Source organism: Mya arenaria, chromosome 6 (genome assembly GCF_026914265.1).
Source record: "Mya arenaria isolate MELC-2E11 chromosome 6, ASM2691426v1".
Lineage (NCBI taxonomy): Eukaryota > Metazoa > Mollusca > Bivalvia > Myida > Myidae > Mya > Mya arenaria.
Genome location: NC_069127.1, coordinates 54,407,943 through 54,426,885, shown reverse-complemented (window position 1 = coordinate 54,426,885; position 18,943 = coordinate 54,407,943). Strand labels below are relative to the sequence as shown.

At 40.1% G+C, this 18,943-nt stretch overlaps 3 protein-coding genes across 3 annotated transcripts in view; 1 reads left to right on the top strand and 2 right to left on the bottom strand.

Moving 5' to 3' along the window:
- Positions 1-3,679, bottom strand: part of LOC128239128 (adhesion G protein-coupled receptor L2-like) — a 44,396-nt gene extending 40,717 nt beyond the window's left edge. The window contains exons 1-2 of the mRNA XM_052955613.1: positions 3,488-3,679; positions 2,332-2,460 (exon numbers count right to left, since the gene is read on the bottom strand). Coding sequence (XP_052811573.1) covers positions 2,332-2,460; positions 3,488-3,566 — 208 coding nt within the window. The 5' untranslated portion in view covers positions 3,567-3,679. The remainder of the gene's footprint in view (positions 1-2,331; positions 2,461-3,487) is intronic.
- A 2,046-nt stretch (positions 3,680-5,725) lies between these two features.
- Positions 5,726-9,072, bottom strand: LOC128237900 (uncharacterized). Its single transcript, XM_052953478.1, has 2 exons — positions 9,014-9,072; positions 5,726-6,698 (listed from the first exon to the last, which is right to left on the bottom strand). The coding sequence occupies exons 1-2, from the start codon at positions 9,070-9,072 to the stop codon at positions 5,726-5,728; spliced, it is 1,032 nt and encodes a 343-aa protein (XP_052809438.1).
- On the top strand, positions 6,837-18,564 carry LOC128239129 (uncharacterized). Its single transcript, XM_052955614.1, has 6 exons — positions 6,837-6,898; positions 10,775-11,665; positions 11,940-11,978; positions 12,331-12,396; positions 17,374-18,243; positions 18,323-18,564. Exons 2-5 carry the CDS (start codon positions 10,786-10,788, stop codon positions 18,237-18,239), a joined length of 1,851 nt encoding a protein of 616 aa, XP_052811574.1. The 5' UTR covers positions 6,837-6,898; positions 10,775-10,785; the 3' UTR covers positions 18,240-18,243; positions 18,323-18,564.
- The last annotated feature ends 379 nt before the right edge of the window (positions 18,565-18,943 follow it).

The window sequence follows — 18,943 nt, the reverse complement described above, 5'->3', positions numbered from 1 at the left end:
TATGAGTTCATTAGTATTGAATAAAGTCGATAGACATCACTATTGGATAAGTTCATAAGTATTGAATAGGGTCACTAGTCATCACTATTGGATAAGTTCATTAGTATTGAATAGGGTCGATAGACATCACTATTGGATAAGTTCATCAGTATTGAATAGGGTCACTAGACATCACTATTGAATACGTTCAGAAGTATTGAATAGGGTCACCAGACATCCCTGCTGGATAAGTTCATCGGTATCGAATAGGGTCAATAGACATCACTATTGGATAATTCATCAGTATTTAATAGGCTCATTAATTATCACTACTGGATTAGTTGATCAGTATTGAACAGGGTCGATAGACACCACTATTGGATCAGTTCATAAGTATTAAATTGGGTCACTAGTCATCACTATTGGATGTTCATTAGTATTGAATTGGGTCGATAGACATCACTATTGGATAAGTTCATCAGTATTGAATAGGGGCACTAGACATCACTATTGGATAAGTTCATCAGTATTGAATAGCGTCACTAGACAGCACTATTGGATAAGTTGATCAGTATTGAATAGGGTCACCAGACATCACTATTTGATAAGTTCATTAGTTTTGAATAGGGTCGTTAGACACCACTATTGGATAAGTTCATCAGTATTGAGTTCACAAGACATCACTATTGTATAAGTTCATAAGTATTGAATAGGGTCACTAGACATCACTATTGGATAAGTTCATCAGTATTGAATAGGGTCACCAGACATCACTATTGGATAAGTTCATTAGTATTGAATAGGGTCGATAGACATCAGTATTGGATAAGTTCATTAATATTGAATAGGGTCACTAGACATCACTATTGATAAGTTCATTAGTATTGAATAGGGTCGATAGACATCACTATTGGATAAGTTCATTAGTATTGAATAGGGTCACTAGTCATCACTATTGGATAAGTTCATTAGAATTGAATATGGTTATTATATATCACTATTGGATAAGTTCATTGGTATTGAATATGGTTATTATATATCACTATTTGGTAAGTTCATCAGTATTGAATATGGTTATTATATATCACTATTTGATAAGTTCCTTAGTATTGAATATTGTTATTATATATCACTATTTGGTAAGTTCATCAGTATTGAATATGGTTATTATATATCACTATTGGATAAGTTCATCAGTATTGAATATGGTTATTATATATCACTATTTGGTAAGTTCATCAGTATTGAATATGGTTATTATATATCACTATTGGATAAGTTCATCAGTACTGAATATGGTTATTATATATCACTATTTGGTAAGTTCATCATTGTTGAATAGGGTCACCAGACATCCCTTTTGGATAAGTTCATCAGTATTGATTAGGGTCACCAGACATCCCTTTTGGATAAGTTCATCAGTATTGATTAAGTTTGCCAGACATCTATATTAAATACGGCCATTCGAAATGAATATTTGGCCGACTTTTTGAATATAACTTTAATATTGTCACCAGAGGATGATGTTAATTGGGATCAGGAGACGATACTGTTGGCTTGGCCTCGGGTATTTATCCGAATGTTGACAATTTGTACTATAACGCTAGAAGCGATGCACTATTTATATAATGTCACCAGAAGTCAATATTGTATATGGTACCAGACGTCGATATGGGCTATGGTCTCCAGACAGCAATATCTCAAGTTTTCGCAAGGGAATTTGTGTAACAGTCAAAACTGGGATGACTTCTGAACTGTTGCCCCGAGGCCGATATACATCGGCTTTCTTATTGTAGAACAGATGCAATGTTACACATTCATCACTTCTTTTCAATCTTTGCTCCTATAACAGCGTTTAACCAATAAAATTAAAATTTATCTTTTCTGAATCTGAGTGTCAGAACATTGGGCTGTGTTTATAAAGTCGAGCGGTCCATATATAGCAGTGTATTTTAATTAAAAAGAGTCTAGTTTTATGACGTCAGCGGTCCATATCACATATCACGGACCCTGCCAAAAAGTAATATGGACCACTGAAGTCACCAACATGGCGACTTTCGATTTTTACAATGTCGAACAATTGTCGCAAATAAACATGAACTGCTTTGTTCAATAAAAAGCATCAAAAGCGCTTTTCAAAATAGTGAATGGTAATATTAATGTTCGGTATAATATTAGGTACATAACACACGAATTGTGCCATATAAGGACCGGCCAGTCGGCTCCCGAAAATGGAAAGACTTAAGCTAACGCCTCAATCCATATACACCTTCGTTGGCTGACTTGTCGTTCCTTATAACGTCACATGACCCTCAGTGGTGTGTTTTAATTCATAAATATTCTTTAACATACCGTAATTACATCCGTCCTTATTATCGTTTGGCGTGAATCCCTCGGAGAAGAGGCAAATGCACTTCAGTGTATCGGACAAGTCACACACCGAATATTCTAGGGTTGTGCATTCGGCAACATCATTGCATGCTGTAGAAAATAAAATATCAAAAGCCACATGCTTTCATAATAAATGCCATTTAAACGACGTACTATTTTTTTAAATGACGTCATTTTAACATCGCGCAACGATACTTGTTTTGACGTGACGTCACAAGAGTGGAATACGGCCGTATTGCACCGTATTTTGCGATATGTATTGCATGTGGATTTATGATAGGTATATAATAAAAAAAACATTATAAAGATTGCCAAATATATATACCTCGTGAAAAATTACGTCATATTTGCTACGTCGGAAGGCAATATTTTGCTTAAAATGAAGACATGAATCAAAGTTAACTTTTCTTTTACTCTACCATTGTAAATGAAACAAAGGGCAGTCTATATCGCTTAAAGAGTTCGTTTTATTACCGGAGTGTAATAAAGTGATTAGTTTAATCAAACACTTCGACAAACCTGTTTCCAAAATAATGTGTTGACAGTTCTCCATCAGTTATTGTGAAAAGGTTTGTAGAAGTATTTTAAGAAACTAACCTCTGAATCAAACTCTAATACTTGCGGGTACATCGAGCCCCGGAGGAAACCCACTTGTCCGGCTTGTTGACCACTAACCAAACTCACAAGCGTCCAGGCCGGAAATCTAACACGGATCGCGTTGGTGAGAGCCGAGTGCGCTAACCACTGCGCTTACCGATTGACCCTATTGACGTCATACGACGGTCTGTTCGGTCAAGGCGCGAGCGCATTATGGCGTGTATAATTAAGATTTTTTTGTAGCAATATGGTTTTAATTGGGCATTCAGAAAAAGATAATGCATGGATTTTTTATCAGCTGTAAGAAATTGTTTACAGGATCAACACGCGTCGACATTATCATAACAGCCATTCGCTGGGGGACTAGGATGATACAATCCATTATTCTTTTATATATTACTCAACATGTTTTACTCATTTTTGACAAATATAGTATTAGAAAACATGCTTGAAGTATTTTTCTTTTAAATTTATTCTGAAACAGTAATTCAATTTATTTTATATAAACAATACCACTTACGAGTCACGTCAATTTGCCCGTATGATTTACCCCACAAGGTGGCACTAATGATCAAAATCAAGAGTAGATATGACGTCATCCTGACGTCGTTGAGATATTTACTTATAAGCCTACAAGTTCCCACTTTTTATCCAAAGCATTTCAACAATTTAAGTATAACTTATTATTTTAACTAATGTATTTCGAAACGAAAGATGGTTAAAATGGCTTTATAAGACACTGAATGTGTCAAGCGCAAATCGTTCCAAATTTAAGACAAAGGGTTTTAACAATAGCATGAATGTGGTCGTTCAATAATACCAAAGTGTTAATCATTTTTCAATGAATTCATCATGTCTTATTATAAAACGACAAAATAAAATATCAATACATTTTGTTTTGAAGACAAAGAATTTAATATCTAACTGAATGAGCTGACAAATTTTAATGTATTGAAAAACAGATACAGCAGATATGGTAGATATTTAACCCGTTCGCGTTGTGGGTTTTGTGACATTTAAACTTCTTAACCCTGTAGGCGCAAAATCAGAGCACTGTACTTTTAACAGTAATTGTGAATTTGGAGGAGGGGAGAGAAGAAGCAGTAGTAGCAGTAGTGATGTGGTAGTGGTCGTTGTGGTGGTTAGTGAGGTGGTAGTGGTGGCCGTTGTCGTGTGGTGGTGGTCGTTGTGGTGGTGTTGGTGTTGGTAGTGGTGGTGGTCGTTGTAGTGGTTATGATGGTGGCAAAGGTGGTCGGTGTCTTGTGGTGGTGGTGGAAGTGGTTGTGGTGGTGGTGGTGGTGGTGGTAAAGGTTGTCGTTGTCGTGTGGTGGTGATGGTGTTGGTGGTAGTGGTTGTAAAGGTTGTGGTGGTAAAGGTGGTCGTTGTCGTGTGGTGGTGGTGGTAAAGGTTATCGTAGTCTTGTGGTGGGGATGGTGTTGGTGGTAGTGGTGGTAAAGGTAGTTGTGGTAAAGGTGGTCGTTGTCGTGTGGTGTTGGTGTTGGTGGTGTTGGTGGTGGTGGTGGTAAAGGTGGTCGTTGTCGTGTGGTGGTGGTGGTAGTGGTGGTGGTGGTGATGGAACTGGTGGTAAAGGTGGTGGTGGTGGTGGTGGTAAAGGTGATCGTTGTCGTGTGGTGGTGGTGGTGGTGGTGGTGGTGGTGGTAAAGGGTGTCGTTTTCGTGTGATGGTGGTGGTGGTGGTAAAGGGTGTCGTTGTCGTGTGGTGGTGGTGGTGGTGGTGGTGATAAAAAGTGTACTTGTCGTGTGTTGTTGTTGTTGGTGGTGGTGGTAGTGGTGGTAAAGGTGGTGATGGTGGTAGTGATTGTGGCTGTGAAGGTCGTTGTCGTGGCAGAAGCAGTAGTAGTAGTAATAGTAGTAGCAGTAGCAGTAGTAGTAATAGTAGAAGTAGTAGTAGCAAAGTATAGCGACTTTCGTGAATGATGCAAATGTTGCGATTATCTCTCAGAGTAACACAAACTGGACTCGTGAATGGCGTTTAAACCGAGATTTGAATAATGAATATCGAATGTCATTTGTAAAGCCAACTCAGTCCTATATGACAGTATCCTTTCAAGAACATATAATTTATAACACATGTTCTGTTTCTTAGGTTTTTTTATTAAAGGTGGCTGTATTCTGCATAAATGTACTCTTTTAATTCTTTTGCACTTAATTATTAGAATTATATATAGTGTATATGATTGAACGTTTAAGGAAGAATAAAAAAAGCGAATATTCAGGAATTATATTCAAGTCTACAATTGGATCTCCACATACTTCCTAGCTTTTACTCCTTTGAGTACTGAAAGCTTCTTCAATTGCTATCTGAACTATTCGTAACACTAACAATTGAACGTAGTTGAGAGTATACATTCTGAATAAAACCTAAATGTTAAATAATGCGTACCATGTGCAACCGCCTCTGAATACCGCGCACCACCCTCGTGTGTCCCGAGTACCCCATTAATTGCCCCTGAATACCGCGCACCCACCTCGTGTGTCCCGAGTTCCCTATAAACCGGCCCTGAATACCGCGCACCACCCTCGTGTGTCCCTCGTACAACATTAACCGCCCCTGAATACCGCGTACAACTCTCGTGTGTCCCGAGTACCCCATTTACTGCCCCTGAAAACCGCGCTCCACCCTCGTGTGTCCCGAGTACCCCATTTACTGCCCCTGAATACCGCGTTCCACCCTCGTGTGTCCCAAGTACCCCATTTACTGCCCCTGAATACCGCGCACCACCCTCGTGTGTCCCGAGTTACCAATTAACCGTCCCTGAATACCGCGCTCCAACCTCGTGTGTCCTGAGTACAACATTAACCGCCCCTGAATACCGCGCACAACTCTCGTGTGTCCCGAGTACCCCATTTACTGCCCCTGAATACCGCGCTCCACCCTCGTGTGTCCCAAGTACCCCATTTACTGCCCCTGAATACCGCGCTCCACCCTCGTGTGTCCCGAGTACCCCATTTACTGCCCCTGAATACCGCGCTCCACCCTCGTGTGTCCCAAGTACCCCATTTACTGCCCCTGAATACCGCGCACCACCCTCGTGTGTCCCGAGTAACCAATTAACCGTCCCTGAATACCGCGCTCCAACCTCGTGTGTCCTGAGTACCCAATTAACCGTCCCTGAATACCGCGCTCCACCCTCGTGTGTACCGAGTACCCCATTTACTGCCCCTGAAAACCGCGCTCCACCCTCGTGTGTCCCGAGTACCCAATTTACTGCCCCTAAATACCGCGTTCCACCCTCGTGTGTCCCAAGTACCCCATTTACTGCCCCTGAATACCGTGCACCACCCTCGTGTGTCCCGAGTAACCAGTTAACCGTCCCTGAATACCGCGCTCCAACCTCGTGTGTCCCGAGTACCCAATTAACCGTCCCTGAATACCGCGCTCCACCCTCGTGTGTCCCGAGTACCCCATTAACCGTCCCTGAATACCGCGCACCACCCTCGTGTGCCCCGAGTACCCCATTAATCGGCCCTGAATACCGCGCACCGCCCTCGTGCATCCTGAGTATACCATTAACCGCCCCTGATATCCGCGCACCACCTTTGTGTTCCCCGAGTTCCTTATAAACCGCCCCTGAATACCGCGCACCACCCTTGTGGCCCCCAAGTTCCCCATAAACCGCCCCTGAATACCGCGCACCACCCCTGTGGCCCCCGAGTTCCCTATAAATCGACCCTGCATACAGCGTACCACCCTCGTGTGTCCCGAATACCCTTTAAATCGACCCTAAATACCGCGTATTATAAATGAGGGTTTCAGTAAAAAAGTACAGATTTTCTTTTGTAAAGTAAACATGATTTATCATATCATTGTTCTTGATAAGGGTGAGTGTTATCATGTACCAAGTGAGGATGTTATCACCTCGTTAAACAATGGCGATATAGGGTGGATTTATTTCATTTAAAGAAAGAAGGTAAAAATTCATTGTTATATTTCAAGATATTCGCTTGTTAAGTTAAATCTAATACTCACTTAATATTATATTATTATATTCTCATCTTAACCTATTTTAAGACGCCGCTTCTATTGAAATCCATTCTGTCATTCAGTTAAATTTACGAAATACAGTGTTTAAGTTTCAACTCATATCCATTTTTGAAATGTGACACTCTTATTCAAAATCAATACATAAACCTGTACATGTATAACAAATATCAATTTTGATTTTTAAGTGATAAAGCTTTAACAACTTACAAAATAATGCATTTATGGAAAGTATTAATTACTGATAACAAGATTATAACCGTGTATTTAATAGTAGAAAGCGCAAAATTATTAAATGATTGGTGAATGCTAAAAGATTTAATGTGGTCTACGATAGTCTCATAAGGTTGAAATATCGTGTTTTATGCTCATATCTTTTAAATTAAACTCGGTATCTTTCATAAAAACAATGTTTTTGACATGTATTCATCCTTTTTTGGAATATTCAAACAATATTATAAATCGTGGTTAATCTTAATTGTGAGTTAGAGTGCATCTTTAACGTTTGAGCCTGTGAAAGTATACATTTCAATAAATAACACTAATGCATGTTGTCATTGTGGAAACATCTAATGGATTTAAGAACAGAACAGAACAGAACAGAACAGAACAGATATTTCATTAAGACTTATACTATCGTACATCGTCTAATCACATAATAATTCACTTAAATATGTCATGTGTATGTACAAGGTAAATCTAAAGTTAAACAAATATTTGTGTTACAGGAGCGTTATTCAATTATAATATTAAACTATAAGGTATACATATGTAAACGCAGTAGCATAACAGCTTAACGATGCACTCTTACTCCCAAATAAGATTTACCACAAATAATACAATTCTTTAAATATACCAAAAAAGGATGACTAAACGTGAAATACAATGCTTTTTATGAAGGATACCGAGTTTTATTTGAAAGCGAGGTGCAGAAAACACGGCATTTCTACCTGATGAGACGACAGTAGATCACAGTACAGTCATTTAGCATTCACCAATCCTTCAATAATTTTACGTTTTTAGCTATCAAATACAGGGTTTAAATCTTGTTGTCACTAATTAACATTTTCCATAAATGCATTATTTACTAAATATTTAAAGGTTTATGACTCAAAATTTATGTTTGTTATACATGTGTATGTATTTATTTTGAATAAGAGTGTCACTTAATAAACAGGTTGTAAAATAGGATGAACAGAATTATGTATTGTTTTGAATACAGTTACGGATACATAGTGATTCTTTAACGTTTTTACAGAGCTTAAACAGCTCAGTTCTATTAACAAAGTTTAATAGTTGATGATATTTAAACACGGGGGAGGGGGGGGGGGGGGGCGAACATAATAATGACGTTTTATGTACTTCTGTCTAATAACTAAATAACATGGGCATATACATACTAAATGGTATTCATCTTCAATATTGAGATGGTTACAACACATACAGTAGCGTTCTTTATCGTTTTGAATAGGTTCAAAATAAGGCCATACCACATTGCTTTTATGCTAACTTTAACCATTATATATTTTACAATGGTTGTGTAGGAAGCTATGATAGCTTATACTAAGTCACTCTCGTTGGCGCGATGTTGCACGAGAGTGTGGTCTTTTGTTGTGGGAAAAACCGGAGAACCCGGAGAAAACCCACTTGTCCGGCTTGGTTACCACTAACCAAACTCACGTGCACTCAGGCCGGAAATCAAACCGGGGTCGCCTTGGTGAGAAGCGAGTGCGCTTCTAGCTAAAAATGTAGCTTTCATTTCGCCTTCGGCTCACCCGATAAATTCCTCCGCCTTGCCAGATAAACTTCCTCCATCAACGGCACTAACCTAGTATTCTCTATTTACCACTAACCAAACTCACACGCACCCAGGTCGGGAATCGAACCGGGGTCGCATTGGTGAGCAGCGAGCGAGCTGACCCCTGCGCTAACCGGACAACCAATGGCTTTTATGATTGGAGTCAAGCCTTAGTATAAAAACCTATCTTGCTATCCTGAAAAAAATGAACGAACCCCCGAAAAAAAGGAGTACATGTTGTTTTACTGAATGTCGCGAAGGCGGAAGTTGATATGTCGATTGACTGGCTCCCGTTTCATCTTCATTCTTTATCAAAACCGAGAGGCAGTACCAAGGAAAGCAACTACGCAAGTATAGCAACGCCAAGGGGAGCAAGTCAGTAGAGTATTTCGGAAAATGCGGATCAGGGGGTAGTTTGTACCAAAACTGCCAGCTTATGAAAACGATTTCTACTCAATAATATATTGTATTAAACTTGACAAATATCAATCTTTTATATCGTTATGTAATAATTAAATGTCAAATATCAGTTCAGTTCTTCTTCAAATGAGTAACACCCTATGTAGAATATAAACACCAGAGCCTCCTAGCTTAGTCCATTCTAGACCATCTTAATTGTAAGATAGATTTCCACTGCAAAATGAGTTCAAATAAAATAAGTATTTAAGTGTGTTGATCATGGGAATCACACAGAATTCGTCACTTTCTGATACCGAATGTCAATGGTACTAGTACTTAATGTGAAGCTTGTTGATGACAAGTGTGTTCTGTAGTCGGAATTAAAGTAAAATGAAATGAAAATTATTCGGCAAGACCGTTGATCATATGAAGAGCTTTTTTTTGGATTGGGAACCCCAAAATCTACCCGTCTCCGGACGCTTAACATAGAAATGATTTGATATGGCCTAACTCCGAAACCGAAAAAGGTCACAGACCACTAAATAAATTTCCTAAATGTTTTAATGTCAATTAAACAATTTACATGCAAGATAACACCGATATCTAGTGCTTCACGACCCCCAACACCATATATGGGGAGAAAGCTCCACTTGTGTACTAAACTATAAACAACATTAGAAAAACGAGCTATGTTTCTCATAAGAAAAATAAAATTGGTTGAACATAACCACTGTGTATTCGGTAAAATGTCAATATCCGGTGCACGAGGAAAAACAATGCGGTGAATATGCAAAGAATAAAAAAGTAGATCAAGTAGATCCAGCATGTTAAGTCTGTTATCTTTAAAGTCACAAACCATTTAGTTTAAAAACTCATAAATATGGAAGGTAGGCAATTGTCTGCGATGTCATGCTTTGATTAACCGTCCTGTGTCAATTTTAAGACATTAGGTATGTAACAAGGAGTAGGCTTTTCCGAATTGGTGTTATTTGCCCTGACATAAAATCTATTTTACAATGTAAAATGTATCCGATATACACTTATATATGTGAATGCATCATGGTTTTTTATCATTGTAAAGGATTTCATGAGTAAGGAACACATATGTAAAACACAAAGGGCAAACATTCATAAATATGCTGACATTATCCGTTGGCTCGAACTCGTTTGGCTCGATCTCCACGTTGGCTCGAACTGGATGTAAAAGGCTTGATTTTCCCGTGGCTCGAGCTATTTTCGCCCGTCCCATGGAGTTTGATGCATCGGGGTTTAGTTGTTTTGCAAAATTGGCTTTTTTATAAGTCCGCTTTCGTTTTATCTTTTATTAAAGAACATAAAGAAAGAAACTGCGATAAACATTTCTGTCATTTACTTTAACATAGTTGAGAAGCAAGCAATACCCTTTTATATTATGTTCCCAATATATAGTGTCACAAGGCATGAACAAAAAACACATGGTCATCAATCATGATAAACGAGCAGCTTAATTGTTCATCGAGTCCCTTTAAGCTGGGATCATATTACAAACATATTTCTGCTCGATTAACTCGATTAAGAATTACCATTTATTATTAGCTGGCTTTATATTGACTGTTTTATATTACATAGCCTGAAGTGCGATGGAGATGTCTAGTAAGAACCCCCAGACAGAAGCCTCTTCATTAAACACAACCTACTGCCAGCCCTGCTACCAGGATGGGGAAACCCTCCAGGCTGAGGCCTACTGTACTGTTTGCAAGGAGGGTTTGTGCGTAGCCTGCGTGCAATTTCATAAGAAGCAACACATGTCAAAGTACCATGTCCTGTTAGATAAGAGATGTATGCCGACAAAGATGGGAGTTCAATCAGATGCCCAACTCAGCACTGAGCCTTGCGACATCCATCCTGAAGAGTTAATCAAATATTTCTGCCCGACCCACCAGTCACTCAACTGTGGACACTGTTTAGTAACAGAACACAGAGATTGTCGTGTTGACATCATTGTCGAGATCTCAGAGGCTTATAAAGATGGACAGGAGTATGAAGATATCAATAAATCCATTGTCCAATTAATCAAAGGTATTAAAGCATGTGGTGCTGATGTAAAAACCAGTTTACAATTCATAACCAAACAGAGTGAAGATGAGCTTTCAAAATTAAGGGAGTATCGTGATAAGGTTAACACATACTTTAATGAAAGAGAACAATCTCTCTTGAACATCATAGAGAAAATTAAAACAATGGATCAAACTCTGCTAAATTCACTGCAATCCAAATGCGATAGCATGAAAGGCAAGGTAGAAAATATCAGGTCAAACCTTAAGTTGCATGAAAGCAATACTACCCAGTTGTTTATTCAAGCTAAGAGAGCCAAGAAACAGGTGAAGAGTCTGCTGGAAGCCCTAGCTGACATCAACAAGGAGATGATAATCCACAACTACAAGTTTAGGAAGGACTCTGTCACTGAAAGACTACTTGAATCAAGCACCGGCCTTGGTACGGTGGACGAAATAAAGAGTGGTGAATATGTTTTTTGTTTTTATGCTCTAACTGTTTGAAGTTGCTTGTTGATTTATTAAGTCATATAAGTTCGGAGTAGATACTAGACTTAAAAATACGAATGTATCATCTCTACTGGTTCCGTTGAAAGGATTTATTGCACATGATATAAAGTAAGGTCTCAAAAGTCATGCTCAATCTTCTGCAACCTTTCGATGGAAGGAATATACATATTTTTACTATTAGTATTATAAATTTGGCTAGGTTTTGATGTTGTGTATTTTGTTTCTCTCAGAAAGTATGCAAAAAGCAGAGAAAGTTCCAGAAAAGCTAGGTATGATACATCATGTAACGGTTTAAGGTAAAAAAAAACATTGGCTTCTGTTTATATACACATTTTCTTACTGCATTCACAATATTACTGTCCTGTATGTATCTGTGCTTAAGATCGTACACCGGAAGAAACGCCTCATCAGTTGGATAAACGTGATGATCTATAATTACAAAGCAGCTTGAAATTTATTAACGAAAGATGCGATAAAGAAAATCAACTTGCGCTTTTACCGCGTTTTACTGTTTTCGGCTGATGTTTTAAGGTTTATGTTACATTTACATCGAACTATATAATCCCGGTCTGGCTTGCGTATATTTTCTGTGTGTGTTGACTGTAATTAATGTTTTTTAAGGCAGGAACTCACGAGCAGAGACGGTTCATGAAACAACAAATCAGACGCCAGAAATGGTTGAACAAGGTAATATTTCGTGAAAATCCTGTTTTGCTTTATTTGTTGAGCATTATAAATTATATTTTGGATTTTTATGCCCCCCAAAAGCGGCATATTGTAATCGGACCGTCTGTCCGTCCGTCCGTCCATCCGTCTCTACTGTGTACTATCAATAATTTGCGAACGCTAAATCCAAGTCAATGCAAACTTGTGAGTCGGTGAAAGATAAAGGTCAAAGGTCCAAAGTTCCTTATAACTTGTAGGCTCTTCTCTTCGCATATAGGTCGTCCTTGCACAAACTCGCATATATTGTTCGTGTCGATTTGTATTCGATGTGAGCATGCCTTCTCTTCGCATATAGGTCGTCTTTGCACGAACTCGTTATATTGTTCGTGGCGATCTGTATGTAATGTGAGCATGCCTTTTCGCCGCATAAAGGTCGTCTTTGCACAAACTCTCGTATATAGTTCGTGGCGATCTGTATGCGGTGTGAGCATGCCTTCTGTTTGCATATTAGTCGTCTTTGCACGAACTCGCGAATATAGTTTGTGGCGATCTGTATGCGATGTGGGCATGCCTTCTCGCCGCATATAGGTCGTCTTTGCACGAACTCGCGCATATTGTTCGTGGCGATCTGTATGCGGTGTGAGCATGCTTTCTGTTCGCATAAAGGTGATCTTTGCACGAACTCGAGATATTGTTCATGGCGATCTGAATGCTGTGTGAGCATGCCTTATCACAGCATATAGGTCGTCTTTGCACGAACACGTGCATATAGGCCGTGGCGATTTTTATGCGATGTGGGCATGCCTTCTCTTCGCATATAGGTCGTCTTTGCACGAACTTGCGCATATTGTTCGTGGCGATCTGTATGCGAAATGAGCATGCATTCTCGCCGCACATAGATCGTCTTTGCTCGAACTCGCGCATAAAGTTCGTGGCGAATCTGTATGCAATGTGAGCATGTCTTCTCTTCGCATATAGGTTGTTTGCACGAACTGACGCATATTGTTCGTGACGATCTGTATGCGGTATGAGCATGCATTCTCTTCGCATATAGATCGTTTGCACGAACTCGCGCATATTGTTCGTGGCGATCTGTATGCGGTATGAGCATGCCTTCTGTTTGCATATAAATCGTCTTTGCACGAACTCGCGAATATAGATCGTGGCGATCTGTATGCGATGTGAGCATGCCTTCTCGCCGCATATAGGTCTTCTTTGCACGAACTCGCGCATATTGTTCGTGGCGATCTGTATGCGGTTTGAGCATGTCTTCTCTTCGCATATAGGTCGCTTGCACGAACTCGCGCATATTGTTCGTTTTGATCTTTATGCGATGTAAGCATGCCTTCTCACAGCATATAGGTCGAAATTGCACGAACTCGCGCATATTGTTCGTGGCGATCTGTATGCAATGTGAGCATGACCTTTCGCCGCATATAGGAAGTCTTTGCACGAAGTCGCGCGTATTGTTCGTGGCGATCTGTATGCAATATGAGCATGCCTTCTAGTCGCATATAGGTTATATTTGCACGAACTCGTGCATATTGTTCGTGGCGATCTGTATGTAATGTGAGCGTGCATTCTCGCTGCATATAGGTCGTCTTTGCACGAACTCGCGTGTATTGTTCGTGGCGATCTGTATGCAATGTGAGCATGCCTTCTCTTCGCCTATAGGTCGTTTGCACGAACTCGTACATATTGTTCGTGGCGATCTGCATGCAATGTGAGCATGCCTTCTCTTCGCCTATAGGTCGTTTGCACGAACTCGTACATATTGTTCGTGGCGATCTGCATGCAATATGAGCATGCCTTCTCTTCGCCTATAGGTCGTTTGCACGAACTCGCGCATATTGTTCGTGGCGATCTGTATGCAATGTGAGTTAGCCTGCTTTTCACATATAGGTCATCTTTGCACGAACTCGTGCATATTGACCGTGGCGATCTTTATGCGATGCGAGCATGCCTTTTCTTCGCATATAGGTCGTCTTTGCACGAACTCGCGCATATTGTTCATGGCGATCTGTATGCAATGTGAGCATGTCTTCTCTTCGCATAAAGGTCGTATGCACGAACTCACGCATATAGTTCGTGGCGATCTATATGCGAGGTAAGCATGTCTTCTCTTCGCATAAAGGTCGTCTTTTCACGATCTCGCGCACATTTATCGTGGCGATCTGTATGCAATGGGGGCATGCCTTCTCTTCGCATATAGGTCGTCTTTGCCCGAACTCGCGCATATTGTTCGTGGTAATATGTATGCAATGAGAGCATGCCTTCTCTTCGCATATAGGTCGTCTTTGCACGAACTCGCGCACATTGTTAGTGGCGATCTGTATGCAATGTGAGCATGCCTTCTAGTCGCATACATGTTATCTTTGCACGAACTCGTACATATTGTTCGTGGCGATCTGTATGCAATGTGAGCATGCCTTCTAGTCGCATTTATGTTATCTTTGCACGAACTCGTACATATTCTTCGTGGCGATCTGTATGCAATGTGCGCATGACCTCTCACAGCATATAGGTCGTCTTTGAACGAACACGTGCATATAGACCGTGGCGACCTATATGCGATGTTAGCATGCAATATCAGCTCATATAGGCCGTCTTTAAACGAACTCGTGCATATTGTTGGTGGCGATCTGTATGCAATGTAAGCATGCCTTCTCTGCGCATTTAAGTCGTCTTTGATCGAACTCGCGCGTATTGTTCGCGGCGATGAGTATGCGATGTAAGCATACCTTCTCGCCACATATAGGTAGTCTTTGCACGAACTAGTGCGTATTGTTCGTGGCGATCTGTATGCAATGTGAACATGCCTACTAACCGCATATAGGTTATCTTTGCAAGAACTTGTGCATACTGTTCGTGGCGACCTGTATGCAATGTGAACATGCCTACTAACCGCATATAGGTTATCTTTGCAATAACTTGTGCATACTGTTCGTGGCGATCTGTATGCAATGTGAGCATGTCTTCTCGCCACATATAGGTCGTCTTTGCACGAACTCGCGAGTATTGTTCGTGGAGATCTGTATGCAATGTGAGCATAACCTTTCGCCGCATATAGGTCGTCTTTGCACGAACTCGCGCGTATTGTTCGGGCGATCTGTATGCAATATGAGAATGCCTTCTAGCCGCATATATGTCGTCTTTGCACGAACTCGCGCGTATTGTTCGGGCGATCTGTATGCAATATGAGAGTGCCTTCTAGCCGCATATATGTCGTCTTTGCACGAACTCGCGCATATTGTTCGTGGCGATCTGTATGCAATGTGAGCATGCCTTCTCTTCGCATATAGGTCATCTTTAAACGAACTAGCGTATATAGTTCGTGGCGATCTGTATGCGATGTGAGCATGCCTTTTAGCCGCATATAGGTCGTCTTTGCACGAACTCGCGCGTATTGTTCGTGGCAATCTGTATGCAATGTGAGCATGCTTACTTTTCGAATATAGGTCATCTTTGCACGAACTCGCGCGTATTGTTCGTGGCAATCTGTATGCAATGTGAGCATGCCTACTTTTCACATATAGGTCATCTTTGCATGAACTCGCGCATATTGTTCGTGGCGATCTGTATGCAATTTGAGCATGCCTTCTAACCGCATATAGTTTATCTTTGCACGAACTCGTGCGTATTGTTGGTGGCGATCTGAAATCAATTTGAGCATGCCTTCACCACGCATATAAGTCGTCTTTGCACGAACTCGCGCGTATTGGTCGTGGCGATCTGTATGCAATGTCAGCATGCCTTCAAGCCTTATATAGGTTATCTTTGTACGAACTCGCGCGTATTGTTCGTACCGATCTGTATGCAATGTGAGCATGCCTTCTAGTCGCAAAAAGGTCGTCTTTGCACGAACTCGCGTTTATTGTTCGTGGCGATCTGTATGCTGTGTGAGCGTTCCTTCTAGCCGCATATAGGTTATCTTTGCACGAACTCGTGCATATAGTTCGTGGCGATCTGTATGCGATGTGAGCATGCCTTCTAGTCGCATATAGGTCGTCTTTGCACGAACTCGCGCATATTGTTCGTGGCAATCTGTATGTAATGTAAGCATGCCTTCTAGTCACATATAGGTTATCTTTGCACGAACTCGTGCATATAGACCGTGGCGATCTTTATGCGATGTGAGCATGCCTTCTCTTCGCATATAGGTCGTTTTTGCACGAACTCGCGCATATTGTTCGTGGCGATCTATATGCGATGTAAGCATGTCTTCTCTTCGCATATAGGTCGTCTTTGCACGAACTCACGCATATTGTTTCTGGCGATCTGTATGCGATGTTAGCATGCATTCTCGTCCTTTTTTTATTAATTCTCATAATATTGTAAAATACTATGATGAAACATATTCAATATGTTACACATGCATTTTTTATACATCCAGGAGTAATTGAATTAAAGTTCGGTGTATTGAATAAGTATTAACGGTTTGATTTAACATGATATTATTTAGAAGGGATTGGATTAAGTGGCCGTATTACTGAATAACGGGGTTTACGACCATTTAATTATAGCCGGAAAAATCGGGTCTGAATTTTTTTGTCTCATTAGCGGGTTGATCCTGAAAGCGGGGTGGTCGCATATAGAAATTGTACTGTAGTTAAAATCCAACCGTTGAAACGCACGTCGCTGACAAAAATGAGACCAATTAATAAGAGAATTATAATGATGGCGTGATCATAATATTGTGTGCATTTGAATACCACGTACATGTATTATCTTTTGACGTATTGCTATGTTTAACATTTCATGTATTATATATTATATAATTTGCTAAATTTGTTGAAAAACATGATATCGTATATGTTTGGAAATAAACAATTGATTATCTATGCAATTGGAATAGACATCCTTTTTTAACAAAGATCATCACAAAGTCATCATTTCACTACACAGAATAGTTTGATAACAAAAGTGTTAACTCCTCAGCAAATAAAAAAGTATATACATATACTTATATTTGATTCTTTTGTGTTTTTTTCATCACAGTTACAGGTGTTCAGGCTGTAACCAGAAGTAACTTCACCTGTCTGAAATTCAATCATGTCCAAACCATTTCGCTCAAGTCTCCAACTGACACCAGAAATTGCTGGCTGAGGACCTTGCTCCTCCTACCTGAAGAAAGGCTTCTACTGGCTGATTGTAACAACTACACAATAAAGCTGGTGGACCTCAAGACTAACAGCCTAATGTGCCAGGTGAGTATGCCTGGTGTACCATGGGACATGTGTCTCCTACCAGGGGATAGGGTGGCGGTTAGTATCTATAAAGGTATCCAGTTCCTAGAGACACGGGGACAACTCTTCCTTAAGGACAGGATCAAGGTAGATGATGATTGTCGTGGTATTGGTTACTATAATGACATGTTAATAGTGTCTTACGAGAATGGTAAAGTAGAACTCATGGACATGAAAGGGAACGTGACCAAGCAGTTAAACAAAAATGCCAGCGGACAATCAGTGTTTAATCACCCTGAGTACCTGACAGTGCTGGATGATGGTCCGACAGCAGCCATCTATGTATCAGACTATAGTAAGAACACCATCACTAAACTAGACATGGACCTGAACATTCTCCAGGTCTTCCATAACCCCGCTCTCAGTAGACCAGTAGGCATCTCAGTAGTTGGAAACGAGCTGATTTTATGTGGACGCTATAGTAACAACATAATATGCCTGGACCTGACCAGTGGCAAGATGACCCAGCTGCTTGGTGAGAAGGATGGGTTAAAGATGCCATGGTATGTCCTCTATAGTCAGCAGAAGAATGAATTGTTTGTCACAAGCTTCTCGTCTCTGGATGTCAACTTGAATAATTCAGTAAAGGTGTACAAACCTGATTCACTTTACAAATAAAAAAGTGTTTACTGCACATTTGTGAAGGGGTTGAATAATTCAGTGAAGGTGTATAGAGCTGATTCACTTAGCAAATAAAAAAGTGTTTACTGCATATCAGTGAAGGGGTTGAATAATTCAGTGATGATGTAGAGAGCTGATTCACTTAGCAAATAAAAAGTGTTTACAGCATATCAGTGAAGGGGTTGAATAATTCAGTGATGGTGTAGAGAGCTGATTCACTTAGCAAATAAAAAGTGTTTACTGCATATCAGTGAAGGGGTTGAATAATTCAGTGATGGTGTAGAGAGCTGATTCACTTAGCAAATAAAAAGTGTTTACTGCATATCAGTGAAGGGGTTGAATATTTCAGTGGAGGTGTAGAAAGCTGATTCACTTAGCAAATAAAAAGTGTTTACAGCATATCAGTGAAGGGGTTGAATAATTCAGTGATGGTGTAGAGAGCTGATTCACTTAGCAAATAAAAAGTGTTTACAGCATATCAGTGAAGGGGTTGAATAATTCAGTGATGGTGTAGAGAGCTGATTCACTTAGCAAATAAAAAGTGTTTACAGCATATCGGTGAAGAGGTTGAATAATTCAGTGAAGGTGTAGAGAGCTGATTCACTTAGCAAATAAAAAGTGTTTAAGGCATATCCGTGAAGGGGTTGAATAATTCAGTGATGGTGAAGAGAGCGTATTCACTTTGCAAATAAAAAGCGTTT